A 13,938-nucleotide genomic window follows, 5' to 3' on the forward strand; every position below is an offset into this window, starting at 1 on the left:
CTCGGTTGTTTGAAATGAGCACCAAGGACTTCACAGTTCAACCCTGAGCTACATATATTCTCTTCTATACCATTCATGCCTCCAGCTTTCAAATGCCCGGCGTAATCTCCTTGTTTTGGGCTTTTTCTCAATTAAAAAAAAAAAAGAATGGTTTGAAAAGCCACTCTTTGTAACCTCCGTGACCCGACAAATGCGCGCCCACAACAATGCGCCGACAAAAGCACACCCACAAAAGTGCGATTTAAGTTAAGGTAAGGGTTAGGTTCAGGGTTAGATTTAGGGTTAGGGTTAGGGTTAGGGTTATTAGGTTGTTATTGGTTGTTTGTTGAAGACACGCTTTTCTCCGCGCGCTGTTGTGGGCGCGATTTCAACGTCGCGGTTTTCTCGGCGCGCTTTTGTCGTGCGCGCATTTGTCGGTGAACCCGTAACCTGCATTGCTTTCACTACCAATCATACAGGCAGCTTTCACAGCAACTGATGAAACTGTCTTTGTTAGATTTTTCATGTGTTTTTAAAAATGGAAAGCCTTTTGAGTTTACTTTGGTGGCTCTATATACCTTATAAGGCACTTTGTTACCATAATTAAATGACCCGAAGCATACACACACACATTGCTTTCTCGTGGATTGGAAGGCTGTGTTGGCTTCAGGAGCCGTTTTTTTTAACATTACCACCCTTGGCTCCTGATACTCAGCCAGCCAGACAATTCATCTCAGTAAAATGGGGAGAGGGAGCGTTATGTGCGCTGTCTTGAGCATCTGAAGAAGGCAGGATATGAGAGAGAGGAAGGGAGGAGGAGGAGGAAGGGAGGGAGGGAAGCTTCATATGAGAAATAGTTATCTGCACACATTTGACTTAACTTCATCCTGTTCATTGACCCCAAATATTTTATTCCCTGAATACTGAGAGTTTCTAAGCATATACAGGACCAAGAAGCTGGAAGTATAGCTTTCTGTGTGCTCAGCATAAGAGTTGTTCATGAACATGGGGAGGGTGGTGCTGTATTGTTACTTGTCCTACCTCAAAGAACTACAGGCACACATTTGTTGCATCTCTTCCAGATTAGAGATACATGTTACCTCTGTGTGCAAGAGTACCCCACCACAACCCAGAATAGTCATACTCTATGGGTAGAGAGGAACCGTGTCAACAGAGGTGCAACTCTGGCGTGTTGGTTTTACACAAATGCAGCTCCAGTGGAACTGAGGACTGGGATAAATGGGCACAATCCAGATTAAACTTCAGTTTGTTCAAAAATATAATTGAAATTAATCAAGTCTGTATTCCTGTACATACACTGATTCCTTTATCACACCAGCATCCTTGTGTTCTTGAGAGGATTACCATTTTAGGGGAAGGTCTTAAATTTAGTCTCTGATAAAACATTCAATTCATATCACTAGAGAAGGGTATGCAAGAGTGACTGCTTACTGATACTTCAGAGAATGACCTTTGTGCTTGTTCAAAAGAATAGACCAAATAGTTTCCAAAATAGCTTTAGGTAGCATTCTTAGAAGACCAAACCATCAGAATTTCAAACACATGAACCACATTTCGCACATAACAAAGGATAGGCTTGCGGAAGTTATCGATCAGAATTTGAAACCAACCCAGGACGCTTTTCTTTGTTATCTGACCAGTTCTGCTTTAAAAGATAATTGCCTTACAAAAGTCATAAAACCGTTGAATTTGGCACTGACCATTGTACTCACTTCAATCCATTCCTTGCCGTGGCTTGATGACTTTTTGCAGTTCTACCAGCTTTAATTACAGTAGGACGGGAAGTTAGAAAAAAAAGACTTCACAAAGCTTGGGTTGAGGGGGTGGGAATTGGCCTTTAAGTGTCAGGATGTATTGTTTTTAAGAAAGCCTGTTCAGAATTGAGAATTTGGGGAGAACAGGATGTTTTTGCCAGGGAAAAAAATAATCCGATTTCAGAAGAAATTTGGCAATTTCTCCAGTTCTTCAACTCCCAGTTTCTTACCATTACTAAATGTATGTGCTTGTGTATGCGTGTTCTTGTGTGTAATAAATACATTTTAGCTGGCCTGTTTTGCATTCTAGTACAAATAAAGCATTCAGTTCATAAACTAATGGATTACAGAAATAATCAGAACATTTCATTTCTTGTCTGCTCTTGCTACACTTCCAATGAACACTAATTCAGCAAACATGTTGTCACCCTTCTCACAGCTTCCCACTGGTTGGGAATTATGATGTCCCCTAAAAGGTTCTCGAACCGAGCATTGTGAGCTTATTCTACTAATCAAGGGAAGTGAGTAGGTATTGCTTTGAAGAGAGAGAGAGACAAATGGGAATGCCTAATGGTAGATCCCAAATCTCTTGGTGAGAGGGTGGAATTGTAAAGTGGTTTCCAAAAACCTTGAAATGCAAGGTAGTTTTGTATTATAGATAGCCCTCTTTAGACAAGAACTGTCCGCGGAAACAATATTATCACTTTGCGGATTGAAATTTGCACAACTCCCCTCTCTTCCCCGCTTGGTTACAAAGCTATACATCTTTTGCTGCAAAGATGGTGGGTCTTGGACACCTGTTCCACTTCGGCTGAAGAACACACAACGTTAAAATCCCCACCCAGCAAGAGGATCATACTGAAGCACCTGTGATAGTGATAGACAGTGATCATACTTCTGTACTGAAAGCCCTCAGATTTGGAAAGGTCCCGTGGATGGCGCAGTGATGGATCACCGGGTAATTCTGGTGGGTTGCCATTTTGACAGGCGGCCCCATATCCTTGCAGCATATGGGGGTGTAGGAGACACTCTCGCCCCCGTTCTGTACCATGTCAGCGGTCTGTATGTAAAAGGGGGCACTGCAAGGGGAACAGACTGGGCCATAGTTCCGGTTACTCTGTTTGTTAAGCTCACAGGGTGGAAAAGAGGAGTTGCCCTGCCCGTCCATGATACGACAGTTGCAAGCATTACACATAATGTAGTGTGAGTGCGGGGGACGATTGACTTCTTCCTCCTCCGCCGCCTCCTCTTCCTCTTCTTCCTCTTCGGCTTCCTGAGATTCATCCTTCTTGCAGCAATAATACTAAAGCGGGAGAGGAATATTTTTATTAGCACGCAAAAATTTGAGGAACAACAGTTAAAATAGATGATCTACGGAAAACATTTGCCTGCTGTCAATTACCTCCCATAGACCCGTTAGATCGCACAGGGTCGGCCTCCTCCGGGTTCCGTCCACCAGCCAATGCCATCTGGCTACCACCCGGGGGAGGGCCTTCTCTGTAGCAGCTCCGGCCCTTTGGAATGAACTCCCCGCGGAGATCCGGACCCTCACCTCTCTCCAGGCCTTCCGGAAAGCCGTCAAAACCTGCCTGTGCCGGCAGCCCTGGGGTTGATGAGTTCCCCTCCCCTCTCAACTTGTATGGCTGTATGACTCTTGTGTATTTTAATTACGTGTATTGTGTTTGTATCCCCTTTTCCCCTTTCGAGTTGTTCGCCGCCCTGAGTCCCTCCCGGAGAAGGGCGGCATACAAATAAACTAAATCTAATCTAATCTAATTTGATGCTCACATTATTGTACCTTAGCGAGTTTCCTTGATAGACAGACTGTCTGACAGCTGCAAACCCAGAAGCCCCCCCCAAAAGATGTTCCCATCACTTATTAACACAATCAATTAATTCCATCTACTCTTAATGCAAGAAGGTGGTTTGCCAGAGGTTCTGGCCATTTTTCTTTAAGCCAACTGCTGCACTGCCAGCCTTATACTGTTGAACCTGTCCATATTAACTGGCTCCTCCATATGCATGAAAAGGATCCAATTGTTTTTCAGCAGTTCATAATTCCATTATTGCTACTAAAAATGAGGTCCTTTCTGGAATGTTTTGGAATTTATCCCATTTATGTGCTCAGCTATTTAATCATTGAGACCCCTTTTAGTCAATGTTGCATCAGCTCATTCACTCTGAAATGCTGCCCAGCTTGGACGGTTGTCATACTTAATCTAATCTTATTGCTAACCTTGACAGCAAGGAGTGTATTTAAATGCATCACTAACATGAGGAAAACACTCCTTTGCCTGTTTCAAAGTGAATTGATTAACTCGTACAGTGCATTGACCAAAGAGATACTTCCCTTTAAATTAGGAAATAGCAAAGCTTGTCGTTTAAATGAGGACTTTAATTCTGTCCACACTACGAAACACTAATCAAAACAACAGAGATGAGACCAAAGACAATGATGATTTTTTAAATCTACACCAGGAATCTTGAAGAAGATGTCCTAATGGACATTCTGTCTAACTCCTGTACATAAGATGCCTGCCCCTCTCCTCTTGAAGCCCTTGAAAAGCAAGACAAATAGCCCAGGGCACCCATCATTGGTACAAATCTGTCTCTCTGTGACAGAGGTGGGTTCCTACCAGTTCGCACCTATTCGGTAGAACCGGTTCGTCAAATCTACCGAACCGGTTAGAAGAGGTTCCACCAGTGGACCCGGAAAGCAGGCCACACCTACAGAAGAGGTTCCAAAATTTTTTGAAACCCACCACTGGTCCTTGGATATGATTATTCTACACTATCATGCTCCTATTTATAAAACCCAGTGCCTCTGTGAAAGGTAAGGATGACTACTGCGTTTGTGGTGCAATCAGAACATTGCGTGTGTTGAAGTTGTTTTAACGCAAACCAAAGATGCCTTTCAAAAAACAAGTTGACATCATATTCTTATGCATGCCAGTGCTGTGTGGGAGGTAATTTAAGGTGGTTCTGACAAGTGTCGTCGGCATCTTCATATCTGGTCACATGGGCGGCAAGCCACTCCCATCCGGTCACATGGGCTGCAAGCCACTCCCACAAAGTAGGCCACACCCACAGAGTAGGTTCGAACAATTTTTGAAACCCACCACTGCTCTGTGAGTATGTAAAAAATACTCGTAATTGTCTACAGTTCAGCATGAGGGAATGACACATCTGTCATATATCAGGCATCCCTCACATTACAATGAATTGCAACTCCAAGCAAAGTGATACTAGCCTCAATCTTCAGCTGGACTTTTGCTGAGAATCCTTCAGGTAACATTCCGTCAGTCCTTCAAGGCTGATCAAACTAGGAATCCAATGTTATGTACATCAGAAATAATTCTATCCTAAAGCTTGAGTGACCGAATCTTGCAAGCCAGAGAGAACTTCCCCTATCCCTCCTTTTTATCTTAATTTATTTTCATTACATTCCTAACTTGGAAACACTTCTCTTTTATATGAACATTGTCTTGGGAGTGACAATTTCTCTTGCCCCTCAAGGCCATTCCCTCTGCCTCCATCTAATCTAACTTAATGATTCCATCTCCCGGTTTCTCAGGGGATCACCTACAATACCACTTCTTTTGTCCCAAACCTGTCTTGTAATCTATTTCTAGATCGTAAAAGAAGTTACAGTATAAACAGTTAATCAAAAGGAAGAAACTTTTCCAAACCGCAAGAGATTAAAAATTCCTACTGCAGAGAATCCGGGAAATAGATGGAGATAGGCAAAGAGGACTGAACCATTCCTTTAAGCAGGGGTGTCAAACAGCGGCCCCCAGGCTGGATGGATCACATACGCCATTCCCTAGCTCCGCGAAAGGGAAAACCGTCACAAAACATTACCTGATGGCAACGGGACGCAGCAAGTTTGACACCTGTGCCTTAAGGGCTGGGGAATAAGCATTCAGAAGAAACTCAGGCGGAGTGTCAACCTCTGCTTTGCTGTTGCTTCGGCTGCAATGAAACGGGGAGGGAGGGCATGGTATTTGGGAGGGGTTACTCATTGTGCTGGAGGAAGGTTCTGGAGTTCACCGGTTGATCGGACTACGCATGCGTGGGAGTTTCCCGCCAGGACTAATGGCACCGACATTCCATCTTCGTGATGCCTTTTGAAGTTATCTCACACCTGATACTTGGGAGAATTATGATTGGACTGTAACTGTGATGCCAAGGGGTGGGGAATGGGTTATTCTATATATCAATCGCTTTCGCGCCTAAATATTCAGATTTCGCTTCGCTATGCCTTTAATCATTTTTAATTAGTAAAAGTACACTTGATTTCCACACATGGAGTCTCGTGGTCTTTCTTTCCTAATTATTTAATGGAGAGGTGCTGACACAGAGAGACTGGGAAAGTGAAGCAGTCAAGCTTGGAAGATTCTGTAATTACAGCCTATTTCAATTAAGTATCATTCTAGTCTTTCTCTAGGGTCTGTTTCCTGATCTGGTCTGCCCTGAGTAAAACTGACGTTTACTCTAGTTTAGAAGATAATTACATTTTAGCCGAGAGATTGGGCTGCCCCAGTGGTGGGTTTCAAAATTTTTTCGAACCTACTCTGTGGGTGTGGCTTCCTTTGTGGGAGTGGCTTCCTGGCCATGTGACCTGGTGGGAGTGGCTTGCCGGCCATGTGTTTTCTCTCTCTCTCTCTCTCTCTCTCTCTCTCTCTTTCTCTCTCCTTCCTTTTGTCTCTCTGTCCCTTTTTCCTTTTTTTCTTTCATCTCTCTCACTTTTTCTTTCTTTTTTTCTTTTTTCTTTCTTCCTTTCTTCCTTTCTTTCTCTTTCTCTTTCTCTCTCTGTGTGAGTCTGTGTGTGTGTGTGTGTGTGTGTGTGTGTGTGTGTGTGTCAGTGATGGGTTTCAAAAAATTTTGGAACCCCTTCTGTAGGTGTGGCCTGCTTTCCGGGTCCACTGGTGGAACCTCTTCTAACCGGTTCGGTAGATTTGATGAACCGGTTCTACCGAACTGGTGCAAACTGGCAGGAACCCACCTCTGGACTGCCCTAAAGCTAAGATTCTAGCAAAGATGTGGGGGAAGTTTTATAGCCAATTATACAATCCTCGGCTCACCAGTCTTTCATCTCAGTTACGCCCCCCCCAATAGTATTCTCCCTTGGTCATCAGCCTTCTGGCTGGGAATTGTTGAATCAATCAATTTAAAAAAAACACCCTGATAGTAATTTGGTATCGGCTGAATTGTTAAAAAAGTAATGTTGATCGGTGGATCTTTCTTCTGACCTCATTATTCACCCACATCAATAATACTTTCCATATGCCTAAAGAATGAAATTGTTCTATTACTTGTTCCCTTCTTTTTAAAAAAAGGTAATAGCATGGCCCCATCTAATTATTACTCTATTAGTTTCCCCAGCTTTCCTAGCAAAGTAGATGCACACTTCTGGTTTCATAAGCTTCTAAACTAGTTAGACAAGGAGAAATTTCTTGCTAGCTTTTGGAAAGGCACATCGAAGGGATATATCTTCTCTCCTGCAGTTTGAGGCAGAGAAATCTTATCCACGCACTTTATTTATGTGTTACCTTTATTGATCTTATGTCAGCATTCGATTCTATAACTGGAGAAAGGCTTTGGCTGGAGCTGTAATAATCACACTGAACAACAATTTGTTTCCTGAAAAACCTTTGGTGATTATGATAGATCCCTTCAAACTGAACACAAATATAATTGTGTTCAGAGCCAAGGTGGCGCAGTGGTTAAATGCAGCACTGCAGGCTACTGCTAGATCAGCAGGTCAGCGGTTCAAATCTCACCGGCTCAGGGTTGACTCAGCCTTCCATCCTTCCGAGGTGGGTAAAATGAGGACCCAGATTGTTGGGGGCAATATGCTGACTCTCTGTAAACCGCTTAGAGAGGCCTGAAAGGCCTATGAAGCGGTGTATAAGTCTACTGCTATTGCTATAATTCCAGAGTGACTGTACCACATGGGAATCTTGAGATTCTCTCACAGGAGCATCCAACAGTAGTCAGCCAACATTGATGGATTCCGATTGCCATGTTACCATTTTTTTTCATTGTGGCAATGTCCCGGTGAAAAATTTCAACATGTTAGTCACCAATTGCACCTAGATTTTTGGGGAAGAAGCCCAAGTGTGAATTCAGAAAACGAATCCTCAGAGACCTGCTGCACTTCATGGTCTTATACACTGTGAGAAATTTGTCAACCAGCTGAATGTAGTTTAGATACTTTGCAGCTACCAATAAAATTCTCAAGAACATCCTTGAATGCTTTCCAGGCAATTTTTCTCTGGCCCCAGTAACAGATCTTTGGATCAATTGTCACTGTTGACATAGCTAATCTGCGGACCACAAAAATGCCTTCTTTAATCTTCCTTGTTCATTGGTTTCGCAAAATTTCACAAAAAAGCCCAACAAATTATGCCATTTCTTATTAATGTAACCCAGCTCTCTTGTATCGCTGTCCCATTCATATATGCAACAACAATATATCTGAGCTGCATTCCAAACAGCAAAATCACTACTTTTAGATCTCCACATATATTCTAGTTGCACTTAGTTCCACACAAGCCCAAAACTTGAGAGAAAACTTTTATAAGATGTTTTATAGATGGCGCTTAGATCCTAAAAAAAATGGCTTCTATGTATTTGAACTTACAACCTAAATGCTGGAGATGTGATTGTGTGGACACTACATATGTTCATATATGGTGAACTTGCAAAAGGGTTAAAGCGTTTTGGATAAAAAATATGGTGGATTATGCAAAATGTTCTTTAAAAAAAAGGATAAAGTTTACCCCTCAGTTATTTTTGTTAGGCATAATTACTGATTGTACAGTTGTAGAGACTAATCTGATATTGCATTTAATAACTTTTTTCATTTCATTTTCCCTTTATTTGTATGCCGCCCTTTTCCCTGGGGGGACTCAGGGCGGCTCACAGTTCAAAAAAAGGGGGGGGGAGGACAAACAATTTCCAACATACAGACAATACAACATATTAAAAAAAACACAACAGCCACACAAATTCGAGTGGGGTTAGAGTCTTAACCCCAGGCCAGCCGGGACAGCCAGATCTTTAGGGCGGCGCGGAAGGACTGGAGGGTGGTGAGGGTCCGAATCTCCACGGGGAGTTCGTTCCAGAGGGTCGGAGCAGCCACCGAGAAGGCTCTCCTCCGCAGCTAGATTGTTGGTGGCGCAATACTGGAAGAAGGAAGATTTGCCTACTGTTCAAGAATGGACATTGAAAGTAACAAACCTAGCCGAGATGGCCAAAATATCTGCATATCTTAAGGACCATTCAAACGAGAGATACAAACTGGAGTGGAAAAGATGGATTGACTATACTCAAAACAAATATGGGACTAAGAAATTCCAGGTAGCTTATGATTAGAGATCAGGAATTATAAATTATCTAGAGTTAGTCCAGCAAGGAGGAGCTAGAGCTCAATGGAAATACGTTATTGACTATCTTTTTTGGGTTTTTTTTTAAACTGTACTTTAGATTCTCTTAAACATTTATACCCTGTATTGGTTCTGGGAAGTCAGGGGGAGGGGGAAGGTTGGGTGGGGTTGGGGAGGAGGGTGGGAACTAAACATTTGTAAAACTTTGTTTTTTTCAAAATGTTCAATAAAAAAACAATAGTTTTTTTGTATGTTTCAAGTATGCAAATATAGCCAACAAGGGTGTTACGTTGCCATTGTGTAAAAAAAACAAAAACCTCATGGTTTTTATAAAATGGTACATGATAGGTTGAATTAAGCTTATTTTTGTTGTTAGCAACTAAAACACTGTGAGATATACTCAAAAGTGTTCAGGAAGCAAAATCTTTATTGCCTAGTGTCATTTATCAGTTGGATATTATTCTGCCAAATTAAGTTGCTGACACCCATTAGAGTAGGAGTAGAGCAGAGGTGGGTTCCTACCGGTCCGCACCGGTTCGATAGAACCGGTTCGTCAAATCTACCGAACCGGTTAGAAGAGGTTCCACCAGTGGACCCGGAAAGCAGGCCACACCTACAGAAGAGGTTCCAAAATTTTTTGAAACCCACCACTGACACACACACACACAGACAGACTCACACAGAGAGAGAAAGAGAAAGAAAGAAAGAAAGAAAGAAAGAAAAAAAGAAAGAAGAAAAGAAAGAAAAAAAGTGTGAGAGAGAGATGAAAGAAAAAAAGAAAAAGGGACAGAGAGACAAAAGGAAGGAGAGAGAGGGAGAGAGAGAGAAAGAAAACACATGGCTGGCAAGCCACTCCCACCAGGTCACATGGCCAGCAAGCCACTCCCACAAAGGAGGCCACACCCACAGAGTAGGTTCGAAAATTTTTTGAAACCCACCACTGGAGTAGAGATAGGGTGGAATATAGTTGAGGAGTTGGAAGGGACCTTGGAGGTCTTCGAGTCCAACCCCCAGCTCAGACAGGATGCCCTATACCATTTGAGACAACTGATTGTCCAGTATCTTCTTAAAAACAAAAGCACCTCAGAAGTGAGACATGGCAATAAAAGTCAGCTTCCTGCAAATATTTCCATTTAGAACGAAGTGAAATGATTGCCACTTTAATGAAAGCGAAATGTCATTCCCTTATACTTAACAATGGACCATTGGCTCTGCTCTTGTAAACAGGTGATGCAGCCCAGTGATGGGTTCCTAACTGGTTTACTACCAGTTCGCTGAGAGAGGGTGTTTTGCGTGCGCACAAAAATTTTGTGCGCACGCTGCTCACTTTCCTCACATGCACGCCCGCCGCATATTGTTGCACATGCGCAGTTTAGTGAAAACTGTTCTGCGCATGCACAGAAACATGCCAGCAACATGAGAAAAGACCAGAGAACTGGTTCAGGGGCATGGCACACCTGGGTCGCTGCGGATTCCACTGACCCAGACCGCCAAACCACTACCGGTTTGGCTGAACCGGTCTGAACTGGTAGGAAGCCACCACTGTGACGCAGACGTTGTCTCAGAAGTCTGCAGATCCTTGCAGATTACTGCAGAGAAGAATTGCTTATATTTAACCACACCAAAACTAAAATCATGTTTTCCTCCTGGAGGAACTGAAGTGTCATAAACATTGGTAGCACATAAATTATAATATCATAAAAGGTAAAGATAAAGGTTCCCCTTGCACATATGTGCTAGTCGTTCCCAACTCTAGGGGGCGGAGCTCATCTCTGTTTCAAAGCCGAAGAGCTAGGGCTGTCCAAAGATAGCAATAGCAATAGCAGTTAGACTTATATACCGCTTCATAGGGCTTTCAGCCCTCTCTAAGCGGTTTACAGAGTCAGCATATTGCCCCCAACAACAATCCGGGTCCTCATTTCACCCACCTGGGAAGGATGGAAGGCTGAGTCAACCTTGAGCCGGTGAGATTTGAACCGCCGAACTGCAGATAACAGTCAGCTGAAGTGGCCTGCAGTACTGCACTCTAACCACTGCGCCACCTCGGTCATGCGGCTGGCATGACTAAATGCCGAAGGCGCATGGAGCGCTGTGACCTTCCCACCAAAGGTGGTCCCTATTTTTCTACTTGCATTTTTACATGCTTTCGAAGTGCTAGGTTGGCAGAAGCTGGGACAAGTAACGGGAGCTCACTCCGTTATGCGACGCTAGGGATTCGAACTGCCAAACTGCCAATCTTTCTGATCGACACGCTCAGCATCTTAGACACTGAGCCGCTGTGTCCTTATTGTATCTATAATACTATAGATCAAGCTTAATCTTTTAGGTATCGCAGCACAAGATCTCAACTCTCAGGAAACTGGTGGGAACAAATTATATATATTTCTGAAAAGGCAGTAATAGTGCTAAGGCCATGCTTTATATCACAGCAATCATCGTAAAACTTCTAAAGTTAACCTACCTCCCAAATATAATACAGGTCACTATATAACTAACTCACTCATCCACAATAACGTAAAATCCCTAAATATTGAATACCGACCCAATTCTTAAGACTGCTCCTTGAAGCACTTTGCTATATTCCCAAAACAGCACTTTGTCCACAAATTAGTTTGATTTCCTTGGATTTTAGGGCCTATATCTACTTATGGCTTAATTAATGTCATCATTTCAGTTTTAGCACTTAGGTTCTAGTTTTAATTTTCTGCTATTCGTCTTCACTATAGTGTAATAAATGCCATACAGACTCCTGGGGATATCTTAGAAATGTTTTAAACTCTAACGGCATTTTATTGCTCTTTCTAGATAATATCTACGCATATTTTGCTATATCAGGGTTCCTGGCACTTCTTTTTTTAAATTCTTTTTGTGATGGTTGACTGTTCAATTTGATAAGATGTCTAATAACAACAATTAGATTTGTGGCTTAGATAGTATTTTACTGGAGTCTACCATCCTCATAGCTCCCATTTGTTATTCATTTGCCTCAGAGCTGTCCACGTATTAAGTTGTTCTTATTTTATAGAAGATAAAGTCTTGGGTTACACCCAGGGCTGGATTTTCCTATAGGCTAACTAGGCTTCAGCCTAGGGCCTCAAGATCAAGAGGGGCCTACATTCAAATTGTTAGCAAAATTAAAATTACACTATTCTAAAAACAGTGAACACTAAAACACTGGACCGAAAATAAGGAGAAATTCTACACATATGACTAATAAACAAACATAAAAATGTATTGGTTAAGATCGTTCCAGCGCCGCGGCAGTTGGGGAGCCCGCCCACGTTCCCGGCACCGGCGGTCGGGCGAGAGGCGCGGCCGCTCCCAGTAGCCCCCCCCCCGTCGACGCAGAGCCCACCAGCGGCCAGGCAGGTGAGGGCGAGGGGGCCGAGCCGGGCAGCTGAGCGCAGCAGGGGAGGCGGCTGGCCTCGCTGCCTTTGCCGCAGAGCAGAGCCACCCTCCGTCGGGAGGCCAGCTATATATATTGATATATATTGATATATATCACAGTAACGATGTATTTTATTGTCTCTCATGCAATTTACAAACTTAAAAATGGAGGTGAAAGGGCCTCATAAGTGGAATAGCCTAGGGCCTCTTTTCATCTAAATCCGGCCCTGGTTACACCTGAGGAACATGAAGCCAAAATACTTCACTTATTCTATTGTCCTTGAATACAAAAGGAAGTATATGTGTCATACACCGGGAGGAGTCTTACCTGTAACCTACAATAGCAAAGAACTGCAATGATACACAATAAGATGACAGTTGCTAGTATTCCGCCAGTGATGACAACAGTTCCTGCTGTCATCCGACCGATTCTCCATCAAATTCTAGAAATGGAGGAAAGACAAGAGAGCTAAGCTAATAGAAGTAGTTGTAAGAATTCAAAATCCCCCCCAGTCCTGAGATCCCTGTTGTTTTTGTAGCCTTGTAAACATAGCTTTAAAAATAATTGCGAGGTGGCGCAGTGGTTAGGGTGCAGTACTTCAGGCCACTTCAGCTGACTGTTATCTGCAGTTCAGCGGTTCAAATCTCACCGGCTCAAGGATGACTCAGCCTTCCATCCTTCCGAGGTGGGTGAAATGAGGACCCAGACTGTGGGGGCAATTTGCTGACTCAATTTGCTAAAAATCTGTAAACCGCTTAGAGAGCATCCCACCACTGAAGTATGGCTGGACCTTCCAAAGAAGAGTTGTCTCTTGTGAAACCTATCCTCCTGTTTTTATCCAGCCCAGAGATTACGGCTGGCTCTTGAATCAGATTCAATTCCCCATCCCTGTCCTTGACTATGCTACTTCGGTAGAAAGAGAGAGGCCAGTGTTGAAAAGGGAGTACAGAAAGGGAGTCATCACTTCCAGCTTTCTCCAAAATGGAAGAAGTATCCCTTATACTACTGCAATGTGCTCTACATGGGGCAGCCCTTGAAGAGCATTCGTAGACTTCAGCTTGTCCAGAATGCAGCTGCGCGAGCGATCCTGGGTGCACCTCGGTTCACCCACGTAACACCTATCCTCCGCGAGCTGCACTGGTTGCCTATTGGTCTCCGGATACGCTTCAAGGCGCTAGTCGTCACTTATAAAGCCCTTCATGGTATTGGACCTGGGTACTTGAGAGACTGCCTGCTGCCAATTGGCCTGCTGCCAATCACCTCCACTAGACCGATTAGATCCCACAGATTAGGCCTCCTCCGAATTCCATCCGCCGGCCAGTGCCAACTGGCGACTACCCGGAGGAGAGCCTTCTCTGTGGCTGCTCCGACCCTTTGGAACGAACTCCCCGGGGAGATTCGAACC

At 43.5% G+C, this 13,938-nt stretch overlaps 1 protein-coding gene across 1 annotated transcript; it reads right to left on the minus strand.

Moving 5' to 3' along the window:
* Nucleotides 1-2,643: 2,643 nt before the first annotated feature.
* Nucleotides 2,644-12,953, minus strand: LOC116514669 (protein FAM163A-like). The gene is made up of 2 exons (XM_032226303.1): nt 12,861-12,953; nt 2,644-3,057 (listed from the first exon to the last, which is right to left on the minus strand). Exons 1-2 carry the CDS (start codon nt 12,951-12,953, stop codon nt 2,644-2,646), a joined length of 507 nt encoding a protein of 168 aa, XP_032082194.1.
* Nucleotides 12,954-13,938: the final 985 nt, after the last annotated feature.

This window comes from Thamnophis elegans, chromosome 11 (genome assembly GCF_009769535.1).
Source record: "Thamnophis elegans isolate rThaEle1 chromosome 11, rThaEle1.pri, whole genome shotgun sequence".
NCBI classification, from domain to species: Eukaryota; Metazoa; Chordata; class Lepidosauria; order Squamata; family Colubridae; genus Thamnophis; species Thamnophis elegans.